This window comes from Chiroxiphia lanceolata, chromosome 4 (genome assembly GCF_009829145.1).
Source record: "Chiroxiphia lanceolata isolate bChiLan1 chromosome 4, bChiLan1.pri, whole genome shotgun sequence".
NCBI lineage: Eukaryota > Metazoa > Chordata > Aves > Passeriformes > Pipridae > Chiroxiphia > Chiroxiphia lanceolata.
Genome location: NC_045640.1, coordinates 43,146,012 through 43,163,413, shown reverse-complemented (window position 1 = coordinate 43,163,413; position 17,402 = coordinate 43,146,012). Strand labels below are relative to the sequence as shown.

General features: G+C 36.2%; 1 protein-coding gene across 1 annotated transcript in view; it reads left to right on the top strand.

Annotated features, from left to right (window-relative positions):
- Positions 1–273: 273 nt before the first annotated feature.
- The window catches only part of RXFP1 (relaxin family peptide receptor 1), a 45,768-nt gene continuing 28,639 nt past the window's right edge, over positions 274–17,402 (top strand). The window contains exons 1-2 of the mRNA XM_032687095.1: positions 274–616; positions 16,497–16,652. Coding sequence (XP_032542986.1) covers positions 568–616; positions 16,497–16,652 — 205 coding nt within the window. The 5' untranslated portion in view covers positions 274–567. The remainder of the gene's footprint in view (positions 617–16,496; positions 16,653–17,402) is intronic.

Genomic DNA, 17,402 nt, shown 5'->3' with positions numbered 1-17,402 from the left:
TTCAGTGAGTGACTGGCTTGCTACAAAGGGACTGTATTTATAAATTTCACTTCCCCTTAGTTGAAAAACCTCTAGTTTTTATCTAAACTGTAGCAAATATTTGGTTTCGAACAGATTTGACTAAATAAAACTGTACTTATCGGACATCTCTCAGCATTGCAACCTCAGAAAATAAAAGAGGGGGAAAAAATTGGACTATTGGTGACAATTCTTGAGACCTGACTGTGTTTTGTGCAGCAGCAGCAGCCGCCTTCCTTGGAGCAGACCCGTGTCCATGCACACAGCACAGACTTTGCCTGCCGCGGAACAGACCCCATCCTGTAAAGGCAGAGCCTGAGGAGCCAATGTGATCCTGGAAATCTTCATGTACATGAATGCCAGAGAAGGGGGGGAGAGAGAGACCTAGCGTGAAGGAGAGTAGGGGAGGAAGGCAGGGAGAGAAGGGAGCTTGCTTCACGCACTGCTGAAGGCTGTCAGAAGCAGACCATACAAGCAACACTCTGGCTGGTGCACAGTTTAAGGGACAACATTCACCGACTTTATTCACTGAATTGCTAAAGGACAGATATGACATCCAACTGCTGCTTCTATGTGTTCTTGCTTATTGGTACTAGGGGTAAGTGTACCTGACATTCTTTCTTGTTTTGAGCATTGCAAAGCAGATAGCTAATAAACTTCAGCAGTGGATTTTTTTAAAGAACTATGATATCTCAGTGTATTTTATGTTTCATGGCAATTATTTTTCATTAGAATCAAAGTGTAATGCAGTCTCTCAGGATTACTAGCTGCATGTCAGGATCAGATATTTTTGTATTTAATGCCTCGAGAGTAACTATTAATAGTTATGAGCTGAAATTAAAAAATAAGAAACTGTTTAAACATTGTGTAAATACTTGCTGTAAATATTTAATGAAGGTACATATAGAACTGACTCATCTCAGTTGTCACAAAATCCACATTTTAGACTCAGTTCAGCAGTTTGAGATGATACTGTGCAAGTGCTACTAGAATTGGTACTTCTCAAAGGGCAGACTGTGTTCAGGTAATAGGAATTTTCAGCATGTTAGGCAGTATAGCATGTAAAATGGAGACAATTAAACTTCAGTTTCCCTTCAGATGCAAATCACTTCAGAGTGGTGGGAGTTACACCATACATTCTGCTTACTTTAGTACTGTTTTTCTCATTTCATTTGAGTACCTTATTTGTAAATGCTGCTTTTGACTTGATAGAGCTGTGCCTGTGAAGCTGCTGATACTGATCTGTGTGTTGAATGCTCCTAATGGTTATCATTTTCTTTAGCTGTAATTATTATGTTATAAATTGCTTTCTGTCACACAATGTCAATATTAAGATAGTGATTTTTTTAATTGAAGATGAAAATAGCTACTCTTTACAATATCAACTGTTTTGTTAAACTAATAGAAGCATAGGGTTGAATTCTGCCACCTTCTGTATTGAACAACAGCTTGTTCTCTCTCCTGCTTTTAAATTAAAGCTTTTGGGGATTGTGTGTATACAGTGCTGCTTAAAATTAGTAAGGTATATTGCTCCCCACTAAGAGTTTGGGGAAATAGAGCTCCACATACAGTTATTTTTATAACTGCAAAACTTCGTTAAATCTTTTGAAAAACTTCAAGCAGTTCCCATGTGAAATATAGTATTCCATGTAGGAGGTTTCTTTGAAAACAAAGCAGCATCTATACCATGTTCTTTGTCAGCACAACAGCCTTGATTACAACATGGAGAAAAGTAAATTTCAGAATCTAGTCGTGGAACTGGCAGCACTGAATAAGTAGCAAGGATGACCGTCTGCCCGGGTGGCTCGTGAAAGTAGTAGGTCACTTCGGGTGTGTGGCTGGCATTGCCCTGCCTGCTGCCGCATGTCTTCTCCTAGTAAACTAATCGACTGTAATTACTGCAGCAACTGTAGTGCATGGTTGTGCCTTTAGCATTTCTTTGATTAACTTTCTGGAGACAAAAGCTGTTTTATCTTCCTGGGCTTTGGCTAAGTGACAGAATCTCAAACAATTCATTTATCAATTATTAAGCAAAACAGAAGAAACTTAGTATTGAAAAGTATTCAAAGTGAGTTCCAAAGGGATTGGCAGGCTCCTTGTGAAAAACAATTACAACTCTTACTATTTTAACTCTTTCTGTTCTGTGCCTCTACCTGATGTTTTCCAATCCTACTTCTGCTTGCACCTGCAGTTCCCTTAGCCTCTTCTTTATGTTCTCCCTCTCATATGTTATTTTTCCTTCCCTTACCCTCACTTTAAAATGCCTAGGAAAACTTTCTTAAAAACATCTGAACCTTGTTAGTCGTTTTGGTGCTTCATGAGGGTGACGGCTGTTTTCAAGGCCAAGATCTTTTACAGCAAATGCTTTATGTCAAATGTGGGAAAGAGACTATTCTAAACTATTTGGAAAAGTGCAAGTTTATGATTGTGCAGGAAAGTGCTCCTGTTTACATAGTTTGTAACATACTTTAAGATCCCTTCCAGGTTTCTAAATAGAAAAGTGAAATTACTTCAGCCTTTGCACAAGCTCAAATAACCATTGTGTAATAATACTGTTTGGATATTTCTTTCACTTGGGCATTAATCTGACTAGCTATATTTTTCTGTGTATCACAAAAATTAGTCTTCATCCCTGATTTTCTGTAAAGATACTAGATTTACCAAGGAAAATTTACTCTAATGTCAGTTAGAAGGTAGGTAAAAGTCTACACAATGTTAAACTAAAGTTTTGAAAGTTAGATCCTGCAACTGCTGCTTGGGTAGGGGTGTTTTCTCCTCTCCGTTAACAGCACCAGGGTCTACTTAAGTTGAAAACCTGTCTTGACTGTTTATAGCAACTCTACCGGACTTGAACCTATTGCTCTGAAATTTTATGTGCAATGCGGATCTTTTACACCTTGAACAAGAAGACAAGCAAAACTTTATCAAAATAATTTCATTTTTCCAGAATGTGAGGAATTGTTATTTTGCCTATGTTGAACGATTCGGGGAATCTTGTACTAAGCAATGCCTTTTCTCAAACAGATAAGAACTTTTGAAGTATTCCTCTACAAAATCACTGTGCCTGCGAGACAGCCCTCTGACAGGCCATCCCACTAGAACTGATGAGGCTGTTCAAGCCTAGTTGCAGTAAAGTAAAAAATAACCTCTTCTAATAGATGTTACTGGATGCTAGAGATCAGTGTGACACTCATCAGAGAAAGTGCCATCAGTCATCTCAGCAAGGGTTTTCTGTTGGTGCCAAGTGTCCTAGACTTTGAAGCCATCAAATCAGACTTTGAAATGGCTGATTCCAGGTGGGGAGGTGCAGGAAGCTGAGAGGATCAGGGAGTCATACTGGTTGTGTCTAAAAGACAGAGAAGGTGAAAATGTATTTGAAAGGACTGAATAAGGAAAATAAAAGAGGGACCAAAGGGATGGGTAGATGGGGCAATGGAGCAGAGAGATGAGGGAAAAGGCTAATGCTACTTAGAAGGGAAAATGGAAATCAGAAAGACTATTAGTCAGGGAGGGCAGAGACTGAGGAAAGAGATGTGTGAGAGGGAGACAGCAGGGAACAGTGAATTAATTAAAGGAGTTCTGAGCGAGGGGAGTGAGTACTTGGAGAATGAAGTCAGAGGATGGTAAGATCAGAAATAGAACACTATACAGATAGAAGGGGATAAGATAATGGGAAGTAGGTAGTGATTAGGCAAGAAAGGATGGAAGTGAGTGAAGTGGCCAGGACAAGGAAAAGATGAGACTGAGCAGAAAAAGCAGCTGTGCTTGGTAGGGTGAGCACTGTGTTACCAAGCCAGAAGGAAGCTCAAGATTATCCTGTGACTTACTGATTCCTTTCAAAATGTCTCCTCCTGCATAACACTTCTGGTCAGAGACTGGTAACTAGTGCTTTCAGAACACTCTACCCTCTCATAAACTGAAGGTCTGGAGACCTAAAGGATCTAAACTAGTGATGCAGCATGGTGTCTTGCTATAAAATGTTGGAGAAAAACTGATTTTCTCTTTTAATAATCTGAGATGTCACCTATGTTAGTGAACATTATTAATTTTGTAAACCCAGTGCTTAGGAACTGAGGCAAAAGATGTGATCTTAGTTTGTCCTATGTACCCATACTGCATTTTCGTCTTGCTATAGCTCCACAAAAAATCATGCTTTGTGTCCTTCATTCAAAGAATGAATCAGAAACTTATGGGGAATTATGCTGCTTTGTGACCCTATCTTCATTTGCTGTAATTAGTTAATTAAGATAAAATGTGAATGGCCATTTGATTAAAGCAACCAAACTCTGCTCTGGAAAACTGATTTCTATTGCTGCCTCTTGACTCAGACAGGAATGCTCTAAATGCTTATAAATGGATAATAATTATATGGCAGATTTTCTAGGGGTTTTGCCTTGATCATCCTGATGTGGTAGGGTTCACCCCATGGCTGCCACTGAAATCTATAAAAGCTGTTCTTTAAGTAGTCTTTGAAGCTGATTCTGGAAGTAGAAACCTAAAATTAGCAGAAACACTTGCCATACATATATTAATGTCTCAGCTTCCCGTCTGAGCAATAATATCGTATTCTAAACTGTACTCCAAACAATTTGTGAAGACTTAAAAATGGGAAGTCTAATTATTGTAGCTGCGTGACTGAACTAATTAGGAATTTAATATTGTAGCTAGTAAGTGGTTTGACTGTAGACTAAGCATCAAGATGTCGGTAATTAACCAGAAGACTAATTAAAGCATAGATCACATGCCTTTAGTGTGTTATATGAAGGTGTGTTTGCAGAAATGTATGACATTTAAAGATCTTGAGTTTGAATTCACAATTTGAACATGTGTTGCTAATAACTAATTGCACATAAAGAAGTAACTTTGTATATGCAAAGAAGCAATGCACAATATTATGCTCAATACCTTCTGTGCCTCAACGCTCGTGAGAGAACCAGCATGCAGCTGACTTGTGTGACAGTACACAAGTACACAAGATACATGTACCAGGAAGAAAGACAGAGGGGAAAACAGGGTTTTGGATGAGTCTCTGGAGCCATCAGCTGTGGCCCAGTGGGGAGATCCAGGCCTGGGAGGACAAGCTGACCTCATGTCAGGGGAAGAGGGTGGGGAGGAAGAGCCCAGGAGTAGTTTCTCTGATCCTGCAGGACTTGCACACATGAAATCTCTCAGCAGAGTTTATCCAGGAAGGATGTTAAATCACTCAGTCCCATATAACGTAGGTCATTGTGTTCCACCCATGTGCTCTGTATTAATCCTGAGGCTTTATTTGGTCAAAATGTTTATTCTCAGTCAAGTAATTTTTATTTCCAGGGAAGAGCAAGTGTCACTACACCACTAGGAATGGCAATGGCTGTACAGTAATTGAGACTTAAAGAGGTTCACAGGTCTGTCAAAGTAGGCAACCGTTGCCTCTTTCTCCTCTGCTCTGCAGAAAAAATAAAAGCACTGGCTTGACTTGGGAGAGGAGACTTTTCCCCATCACAGATCTGATTGTTAATATTGTACTCAATGTAAGGGGAAAAAGCATAGTGCTTGGAGAGGGGTTGGTCATGGTATTTTTTAACTTAGAAATTTTTTTTTCTACTTTTATTTTTTTCAGTTTCAATTAAAAAAAAGAGATCTAAAAAAAGTTCTTAAGTTCTACCCACAACATAGTTAAAGCCAAAGTTTGTGCATATGAGGAAGAAAGGGACTAAATTAATGAATTTAAAAGTCATCTGATTGTACATCAAATGCTTTGATTAGTCTGGAGAATTTAATAGTAATACAGCCAAGAAAGATTATCTGCATTTTTAGATGTTTGATTCAAGACCCATTTACCATAAAAATACACTCCCTGATGTCATTTTCTGGACTTCATTTCCATGTTAATACATGTGACTTAACTGTTATGTTGTCTTACCTAGAAATTATGGGCAATGGTTTTCAGAAACTAATTATTTTCTAGTATTCAAATAAAATCTGTAACTATTTTGGTATTTTCTTCATATTTAAAATCTGTTGTATAACAAAATCAGTTTCAAAGTGTTTCTCAACTAATACCTTTCAAGTTCCTCTGGTGACTGGTTTGAAAACACATTCACTTATAAATGCTGCTTTGTCTTTGGTATGGATTTTCAGGACCATGCAGAAAGAGTTTCTACTTTTCCAAATACCTATCAAAAATGGTTATTTGATAGTTGGCTTTTCTACAACTCTAAGATTTATATGTCACATGAAGTCTTTCTTTTTCTTACTATGTTTTAGAAAAAATATTTTAAAATAAGTATAGATTAATTCTACAGCACACCTTTCTATATTTTTTTTTTTAGTTTTATCATTATTTTGCTTTTTTTAAATTTTTAAATCTTTCATTTACGTATTCACTGCTTTCACATCATCATTTAACTAGATTGGTTTCTTACTCAGAAATATTTCTTGGTTTTATGGGTATGCAGCTTTGGAGAAAATTACAGATTTTTTACACTGCTTTAAGTACTGGGATATGATCTCATAATTTACAAATATTTTATTGTGATATAATTATCTTACTCAAGCTATTAAAAAAATGTGGTCAGATTGTCATGTCTGATAACACAAAAAACCTCTTATTGAAGTAAAGTATCATAACAAAAATTCTCCATCTAAGACATGAAGTTTTAAGATTTATTCTCTGGATATGTCTAGCAACAAGCTGTACATTTTATCTAGGGAAACATATGGAGCTAAGAACCTTTAATGCACCTTCACTCAGTAAATGACAGGTAATCGTATAGGTCAAATAAAGTAAGAACCTTACAGTTAAGAAAAAAAAAGAGGTACTGTCTTTAATAACTATAGACATTGAAAGTACACTGACACTTTGACTTTAGAACATAAATGTCTTCTCACAACTCACTGTGTGTGATTTGAAGTTATCAAACCATTTAACTACGATGCTTTTAAAGCCTTGGGAAAGCTGTGTTCTGATGCTTCCTCTTCTCAGTCCACTTTCCACATCATGGTGCAGCTATCACAAGAATCTCTTATGATTCCTCATGAGACCAGGCCTGTATTTGCCTATATTTGCCTAGGCACTCTTCTACATGTCTTGTCCAGAAGTGCCCTCTGTCTGAGTCAGCCATTCAGATGTGGAATGAACAGGGATTGAGAGAAAGGTGATGCATTGGAGCGAACCTTTCCTCCTCCCAGCCTGGTCTCCTGCCTTGTGTGCCACGCTCCTGATGGATCAGGAAACTCTGACTGAAGCTGTGTTTCCCAGAGCACGCTCTCACTTATGTTAACAATGAGAAAACACTTGGTGTCAGGAGCAGACATCATCGTTTCTTGATTTAACTGAAGTGGGGTTGAAAGGAAGAGAAGGAGGAGCTATAGACTATATGGAGGTGTAATCCATCAATAATCTATGCAAAAATATTGTTCAACCAAACTGCATTTAAAATGGAGACACACTTCTGAATGTTGTTTCTTGTTATCTTTTCCAACCAAGTTGGGATATCCTGATAACCTACACATATGTACTGCTAATACAGCATTTCTTTATGCACATTAATATAAGTATAAAATCTGAAAGTTATAATTAAAAAATCTATTGCTCCTAATTTGGATGCACATTTTTATATAACCTGCAAAAAAAGAAATAAGTCAGATGTCTCTAGTCATGGAGTCCAAACAAAGGTTTTTCCCAACCTAAATGATTCTGTGGATCTGTGGTTTGACCGTCTAACATTATTCCCTTTAAGAAAGTCAAAAATCCTGTGATCTTGAGATAATTTCTGGTTTTTTGCACTTTAATTGGAGCATCACAACTTATAGGTGTGAGTTATGTGTACTCATAGTAAAATAGAGATAGGAAAACTTGTGATTTTTAAATTGAACCCAATGTTAATGAGTCAGAATCCAATAATAATGCATTTATTTAAACATAGTCTGCAAATTGATTTTTCACAAAATAGTTCAGTGAGCTCTTAGAGAACAAATTCTCTAACATAGTTTCAAGTTATTTTACTTCAAGACAGAACAACCAAGAGTTCCATATTTTATAATACTTCAGGAGGGTAGAATCTCATAGATTTATAGGGCACCGCCACATACCAAATCTGAACTTGTAGTGCTATATAAAATTTAAATTCTTAATAGTTATAAACGGTTCTTAGTAACAAAAATATGTGAATAAATAAAATGCATCAGATAATCTTGCCTCAGGGTCACCAAGAAATAATATATTTTTATTGTTCCAAAATTAAAATTAAGTATCCTTCAGAGTTCACTTAAAACCATGCTGGCTTAGTTCCATTGTAAGAACTATCATTATGTTCCTTTTAGTCTTTATTAAAACCGCAATGAATGAAGGGGAAAAAAAAAGAAAAGAAAAAGAAAAACAAATGATTATGTTTCCTGTTTCAAATACTTTGTGTAGGGCTCCCAAAACATTCCTCTCTCTGGAGTCTCAGAAAAACCATGCCCGAGATTATTTTTCAAAGATTTATTTAAGACTGTGTTACTTGAGAGAAGAGGGAAAATATTGTGGCATCTGAAATTGTGGCTGATTGTGCATCTTGCTTAGTTGAAGTACCTGTATAGCAAAATAAGAGACTAGAGAACAAAAGAAGATGGAGAAAGAGAAAGTAGAATCTCCCACTGCCACCCTTCAGGTTCTTTTCCTCATACTGTGTCTGGGCTCACTGTTCTCAAACTTATTTTTCTATTGTCAGCATTGCAAGATGTTCATTCTACCATGTTGTTGGAGTTTTGTGGGGTTTTTTCCCCATCCCAAGAGCATACCAAATTTTAAATACACTGCATAATTTAGCCATAATTTGTGGGGGGTTTTGAGTGGGAATGTGTAGACACACAGTGGGGGAAAAAAAAAAAAGACAGGATTGCCCTATTTGACCTAAGAAAAGTTAGGCAAAGGGTTATGGTCTTTTGGGTTGTTTTCTGTTATGAGGAGAAGTTAATGATAGTCACATAATTCTTTGCTATTCTGCTTATTTGCAAATACTGTACTCTCAGACCATCCTACAATTTTAATATCAGCAAGTAATTTTCCGTTCATTGCCTTTGTAATTTCAGCTTTCTAATTGCCTTTCTAATTGCAGCTTTCTCTTAAAGCTTTGCTCCAAGTACTTTCGGTCTCATCTCCTGAATTTCTTTTTACTTCCATGCTTGAATGTACACAAACTCTTCTCCTGTATATGATATTGTGTCATGGAGTCACTTAAATCCACCTTTTATTTATGGAAACTTGAGAGACATATTACAAATATCTGTTGTTCGTTAACTTAAATAATTTAGTTTTCACAAATCACTGTTTCACTTTTGCTTACTTTACACATGGCTGACTGAGTTAACTTGTTGAAAGCAGTCTGAAATTAACTTCTTTACACTAGTCTCTAACTACCCTCATTATGTATTTAAATTCAGAATTCTAATTATCTAGTTGAGGTGAACGATTGTTGCTTGAGGGACACCAATGTATTGATAAACATTTATCTTTGATCTTTTCGGCTAAAGTAAACTCCTTAGTGGTTATGAGATAGAATCAACTCCTGGGAGAGGAGTCTTCCTTGATTTTGATAGCTAACCATTGCCTTTCTAGGCCTTCCAAGTGGGATGGTACTGACTAGCACTGTGTATTTAACTGTGCTAGTTAAAGGCACATTGGTGCCTTCATTTTTATTCAATATCTAATGCCACCTGAGCAAAACCCTAGTGTTTTGTGTGTGCATCTTTAGATTTGATGTTGCTCTGCTGTGAAAAAGAAATAAGTGAAATTAAGAAGTTACACTGATGCAAAAAGACACAGGGGCAGGCAAAGAAAAGCTTCCCTTGATGTACTTTCTATTGGAAATCACATCAGAATACACAGATAGAACTTATTTCTAAACAGAAATAATGATCATATATAATTTAAATTCTGTTTATTTGGAAGAAAGGAGAAAGTGAAGCAACAGAAAGGTTTGGCTCTGTTCATTACTTTATGTCTTTGTTAGACATTATGCTGAACCCTCATCCTCTGGGAATGCCCTACAAAATTTGAGGTTTTGGATACAATTCATTTTACTACATGTTGGGACTTTTACAGGTATTATTATCTCCTTCAGCTCTTCCTGCACATCAGAATCTCTTTATTCCAAGTTCTGTGCAAGCAGAACAAATCTACAAATTAAAAAAAAAGAGCCAAATGCTCTGGCAAGGTGCCATGTGACCAGTCCGAGTTGCTCTACTGGTAGTTTCTGGCCCTGGTGTGGACTTGTCTGGCAGCTAGACAAGAAAGATCTTTCAGCCCTATAACTGGATTAATTTTGACTGAATTATCTGTGGTGTAACCGATAACTAGCTTCAGTGATGTTGTTAGAGACTGGAGGTGATATTCTCAAAAAGAGAGTACAAATTTTCTGCTTTGGAAAATGATTCTGAAATGAAAACGTTGTGTAACCCACAGCAAGATATAAAGGTACTGTGTGAAATTAAAATAAAAATAATTACCAGATTGACATGTGACAGTCATAATAGATGCACCTTCTTTGCTAAAATCCTTTGCACTATATTGTGTTTAATGAAAGCAAACATAAACTTAGGTGTGTAGTTCAAGTACTACATATTCCTAGAATGACATCTAATATGGTCTACTAAAGATAAATATAATGCAATAAAATGAAAATGTAATTCTTGTTGCAAAAGAAACAGCTAAACATAAAAAAATTGCTAGTGTTTTAGAAATTACTCTGTTGCAGCCATTTGATATTCTGAATAAATGCCACTGTGTCATTTGCACCCAACAAAATCTAGTATTACAAACATGATGCATACGCAACACATATGTTTAGAAAAGGCTATAGGCTGAACAATTACCATAGCAGAGGAGAAAATTACAGAAAAGGCAATGTGGTGATAACAGTTTAATTATACTTCTGTGAGGATCCTGTACAGATGTTTAAATCTTTTAAGCCACTAATGCTTTGCCTTAAGGATTAATGCTAAAGTACCTATCACCTCGAGATCAAGGTCTATTTTGGTCTACAAATTTTGCCCAAGGGGCAAAACAATGTGTGTACATTAAACAGCACTAAGGTTCAAGTGTATAAACTCTGTTTTGTTCTGGCATGGGACTAGAATTTTTTTCAATATGCTATTTATGTACAGTTTAAAAATTATTTTTATTAACATTTAAATAATATGGGATTTCTGTTACATATTCCCAGAAATCACTAGGAAGCTTTTCCCAAATGAAGAATCCAGTTTAGGAGAGTTTTTATAAAGGTATATGTTGAAAAAGAAGTGGATGAAGATGTAGTAGGTTAAATAAAATCATGTGAAAGTTAACTTTTTTATTTCTATCCTGAAATACAGTGGCTTAACTTCATCCTGTCCCAGTCATAAATTGCTCAAAAATCCCTTGTTTAGTGGGAAGAAGCTGAAAATTCTGAACAAACCCAGGAAAATTAATGTAAGAAAGAATTAAATATCATTCACTTCTAGATATTCTTGTAATGGTAATATTTAGGCAACAAATTATTTTTAAAAAGTTTTTAAGATGTTATATCTTCTTTTTTTTCTGTCATTTGGTGATTTGAATGCTTCTGATCAAAGTTGTTCAGCCACTTGTCACTATTATTCTTTGTTAATCGTTAATTAAACATCTTTTGAGTTAAAAGAATTCATAGTTATAAACTTTTATAACTTTGTTCTGATGATTTTTCTTTGAAAATTAAGGTTATAGGGCCTATGAGGTCTGCTCTATATTGTGCTAAAGATTTTTCAAAGCCAGTTCACCTGCCCTTAATGTACCTTTCAGCAGAAGGGGATATTTTTTAATCATCTTGAAGTATTCAGGCACAAAAATGAAAGGCAAAATCGATTTCAACTTCAATGTTTCTTTCGTTGACTCCTTCTGTTTTAGTTGAAGGAAACATTCTGTTTTAAAGTAAGCATTTCAAAAGAATATTTTCAGTCTTCTCTTGATCCAACCCATCTCCCAGTGTGTCTACAGGTACAGTAATTAAAATAAGTTATTGGAGCGTGGGAAAAATCCCATCAGTTTTGCATTAGTCTCTTTGATATCTTGGGCTTCTGTAGGTAAAATAACTTTCCATCAGAGTAAGTACAGGGTGGATTCTTCATTACCATGATCATTATTTGGTCCTTGGCGTCTAAGGACCCTTTTTTAAAACAATTGGATTTCCTCAGCCCCAGTACTTTTAAACTGCTAACTCAATCAAAGTGAAGAAAACATGTTAGCTTATTCAACTGGTGCAATTCATGAATCATTTTGGACTCATGGCAATGGGTTTCATGCAAGTCAAATTCTTGAAAACACAAAAATATTTTCCTGATATTATGATATACCTTTATTTGAATCTATATCCAAAGGCTGAGCCTGGTGTGACTAGTAGGTACCAGGCAATGAGTAAAGTTGCTTTGATTAGTTTAATTGCTTATGACTCAGTTGAATCAGGCCAGTACTGTTCCCATACAGAGTCATACTCACTTGTTTTATGGAAGCTACTGTGCTAAGTCTCCATTCTTACAGTGCACATGTCCCTTTATTAGGTTTCTCAAACAGTGCTTGTGACCCAATCTCTCCATTTCAAAGAATGCACTAAACCAGCAAGCTTAATGAATCAATTTATTTGGAAGGAAAGCCATGTTCTCCTGGGAACATCTTGTTCTTGGCTTTCCCAAATGCGTTCCTTCTTTTTATTTCATTATATGAGAGCTTAAAGAGGGGCTGTCATGTTCTTTCTCCAGTTATTCTGCATCCATGCAACAAAGGAAAAAGCCTTACCATCTATACTAGATGACAACCCAACTCTTACTTATTCCTTTAGCAAGGGAAAGCAGAGTTAATTTAGTCTTGTGTTTAAAGACTAGCAGGAGAAGTTATCTGCTTTCTCCTTCACTGCAGGTGTCTGCTAAAGCAATAAGTGTCTTAAAGCAGCAGGTCTGGACAAGCTTAAAAGATGCATGGCATGAATTCTTTTCTTTTTGAAAGTTTGAGAAGAACTGGGGGATGGCAGGGGACCTTAAGTACGTGACAGTCAGAAATACTATTTTGCAGAATCATGAAGATGCAGTACTAGGGAGAACATTTTTCTATATTGAGACAACAAGCATCTTGTAAGAAAGATGCTTGTTTGGGGGTCTGCTTTTTGTATTGATATTGGTTCACCTATTTATTTTTTATTTGTTCTAGAAACATTGGAAATATTTTAATATTTATGCTGATCACTATGAGAAAAAAATTTGCTTGTACAGAATAGGTGGAATGCATGCAATTACCTCTATGTCAGCAGAAGGTAGCAGACAATTTTCTGTAGGAAGTATAAAAAGAAGAGGCTTTTTTACTTGGTCATATCTGTAAAAGCAAACCTTCTGATATAAGCAAGTCTGTCGCAGGTTTATCACTTTTCCTCTTCTTTCAGCTGCTAAAAAAAAAATTGAAAAAGAAACAAGATGCAACAAGAGCAGTTCAATCTTTTAATAGTGGAAAATCAATCAAATGTAGAAAATTCAGCATCTTTAATACTGCATCACAAACACAGAGTGACAGTTCATTGTCTTGGCATGATAAACTCCAATGTCAGTCAAGTCTGTATTTGCAAAATAATAAGCACAGTTTTAGTTGCTGCTGTTGCATTGCTATTTTTATCAATTTCCTCACATAAAAGACAGTGTGTTTACTTCTTCAATGCAGAACATAATTGTTTGGACATTATCTAGCATTTTACAATTAATTTTACTCTCTTATCTCCTGTCTACCTTTGTCAGCTTTGCCAAATATTTCCTCAGAGAGTTGGTGCTTTTCCACACATAAATCTCCTGCAATCTGCAGAGTCCAAACTTCTGTCTTTTTTTGAATAAACAAAATGATGTTAACAAGTCAGTGGACAAAGACCAGTGCTTTCAATGATTGTATAACTAGTATGAACTGTTGAGTTTTGATGTCTTAGTATCTCCTTTCCCAGGCAGATATTTACATGCCAGGGTAATCCAACATAGCAAAATATGAGTAATGCAGAGGAATAGATATCATCAAGCCTATAAATGTACAGAGAATTCAAAACATTAAACACCATGAGTGAGTTATTCTTTGTGGAAGAGTACAGATTTCTAAAATGCAACAGCAAATCCCTTAATTAGTTCAGGAATTAATACTATTTGACTAATGAATAATAATTCTTGGAACATGGTGTGAAATTCCATTGAATGGTACTGTGAGAAAATAAATTTCAAATAAATTTGAAATTTAAACTGCATGGTGATCAGTCCCTTTAAGCATGAGTTCTGATCAGTTTAAATATGTCTCCAGTGTGTAGGGTAAGAAACTTGACAGGGTAAGCACAACTGATCTACTGCTTCTATAATGGATTGTAGAGTAAGAGGTTGATGGTTAGTTTTGGATGTTTTCATTTGTGTTTAATTTTCCCACATTGGTGTCTTTTACCAGACATTTCATTAGCTACTTAGATTATAGCAAATAACTTCACTAAAGGGAGCCTCAGTTTCCTGCTCAGCTTTCTGCAGAAAGACACTAAATACTACGCATACCCTGTTTGCTTAACATTATACCTGCATAAGATTTTTTTGCTACTTGTTTTCTGAGCGGAACAAGTTAATGGTAATATTCTAAATACATGTACAGAACAGCATAAATCTTTATGAACAATGTGCAAGTGTGAATTCACCCTGGGATTAGGATGTAGCTTTATTTTTGGTACCTATACATAAAAGGCATAAAGAACTAAGGCTCTTTGAGTAATTGCATGGGTTACACAGTTGTAGATAAAAGCAAATCAACTTTTCAAAATCATATGGTGGTTGTTAGCTGGAACATGTAACTTTCTATGCAGGGGGCTTCTGAGAGCAGAGGTAATTCTGTACATACGGAAATAACAGGATATTTATCTCAGTTTTCTACAGCTACTGCTCTTACATTTCAAACAGTTGTAAAAACACTGTCAAGGGCTTAACTGGAAGAAGGTTCTTCCAGAAGAGACTCCTTAAGAATCTGAAATGTTTGATCCAATTTCAGGTGATTTCCCTTAGCCCAGGAGAAAAATGAGTGCAAAAAGTCAGGTGTTGTGAAAAAGCATATTCCTTTTTAATCTGAGAAAGTTGTGTGAAAGATTAAACTTTGACTTATGAAAATAGCCTGGAAAAATAGCGGTATGTATCAAAAGTAGCAGATTACTATCTGAATAGGCATCACATCCCAGTTAATAAAGTTTGTATAGAGTATTTCAAGTGCTCTATTCAGCAATGAAATTTAAAATATAATTTGTATTAGAATTTTTTTTTGTAGCAGCATCCATTAAGTCAAATGATAGCTATAATAAGAAAGTGATATTCCTTTTTGAAAGTACTTCAAAAATGTGAACCGAACAAATTTCATTCTAGAATAATTTAAAATCCTCTCCGTAGTATACTCCTGGGAAGAAATTTGTCTTGTATGACAAGAAATCTGAGTTGGCACCCTGCAATCCATTACAGAAGCTGTAGATTAGTTGTGCTTAGCCTGGAAAAAGTGGTGGTGGCAGAATTTGTCCCTCAGGTGCACTGGTGCAACTGGTAAGGCATCAGGCAACTGCAAATGTAGGTAATTGCAGTACAGAGAGCTGAAGGACAGGGGACAGGTAGATGACTCCAGCTACCTTGGCTGTTCCTCATCAGCATCACTCTGCCTTTCCCCTCAGCACTGTTTGAATGAAGTCCCGTGTTCTGTGAAACTACTACCTAAAAAGCGTGGGCTTAGCAGAACAACATCTGTATATCTAAACTTCACATTGATAGATTTTAAGCAGTATCTCCACATTTTTTGGACCAGACTGACAACTCTTCCAAAGGATTCATAACGGCATCTTTATGTTGTCTTACTCATTTTTCAGCAAAACTGTGTCACAGATTTGATCTTAATTGTCTTGCTCTTTGATCCTTTACCAGTTTACACCTAGAAACTGCTTTAAAATGAGAATTAAATCAAAAATATATGTCTGATTTGTATAGAAGTACTTCTCTATCTGGGTCTAAAATTTCAGCACAAATGAGTATCACAGAATGGTTTGGGTTGGAAGGGACCTTAACGATCATACAGTTCCAACTGCCCTGCCACAGACAGGGATACCTATAACTTACCTGGTATATTGTTATCATTAATTAATTTCTAGTGCAAAGATAAACAATCCTTTAAAATAGTGACCTTAGGTCATTTGTCTTGTATAACTAACATTTAGATCTTATTAGGAGGATGAATGGGGAGGAATTACCTGTTTGCTGTATATCAAAGGAAATTTTAATTAGCTAACAATATAACAGGTTTTTGCCAAGTTTTACAATTATTTCATATACTAATTGTTATTGAATGTCCAGTGAACTAATATGAATTTGTTGCTTGATACTCACATTCAAATGTAAATGAGTATTTATAAAAGCATAACATCAAATATCTTTAAACACATCACAAAGTAAGTATATTTTTTTTTGTTCCCATTTAGTCATCTGTGACTCTTTGGAAGATCATGTTTCTGGAACTGGGGCCAGGTGCCCCCTGGGCTACTTTCCGTGTGGCAACATCACAAAGTGTTTGCCCCAGCAACTTCACTGTAATGGTGAGGATGACTGTGGGAATCGGGCCGACGAAGAAAACTGTGGTACGTGGTTGAGACTTTTCTCTGTGTCTAGCACCTGTAGTCACTGAAACCCATGCAGCACTCATACAAAACAGAAGACTATAGAGTGTTAGGAATGGAAATGTTACATGCTTTGCAGAGGATACAGCAGGTCTGCTTTAGCTAACAAAACCACCTAACAAGTCATTTGTTAGGTGAGAAGAATGGATCACATTTTTCTTTGTATATGGTATCAGTTTATCCAGTTTTATCCCTGCTTTGAACTTGTTTGCACATGTCATTTTGATGTGTACAAATGGATGTATGTGATCTGTCAAAGATCTCTGCTGAGAAGTAAATGTGTGCTCCAACACAGTTTATGTAAAGCTTAATGTGATTTAACGTGGGAAACATAATTTAGAGGAATTGTTAAGAGTTTTCAGAAATCGCTTATGTCCTTATTTGAAACACATCTGTGTGAGTGTACTACACAAGCTGCACTACCAGCAGGCTTTGGGTTTTGAAAATGTAAAAATTTCAGGGAATACACACAGTCAGGTCATTTCTGCATGTTGTTATGATCCTTATCACTTCTGGTCCCTCTGGATGGCAGCTGTGATCTTGACTTGGCTTGTCAAGTCCTGATCCTAGCCTGCTGTAAACTGGGTAGGATCAGGATATAGGCTTTGTGTGGGCACTTTCCCGGGCACGCTGCTTATTTGTGAGCATGGCCCTGGCACAGCTTTAGTTTGTGCTGAACCTCATCTCTTCCACAATGTTTGGATACACCTT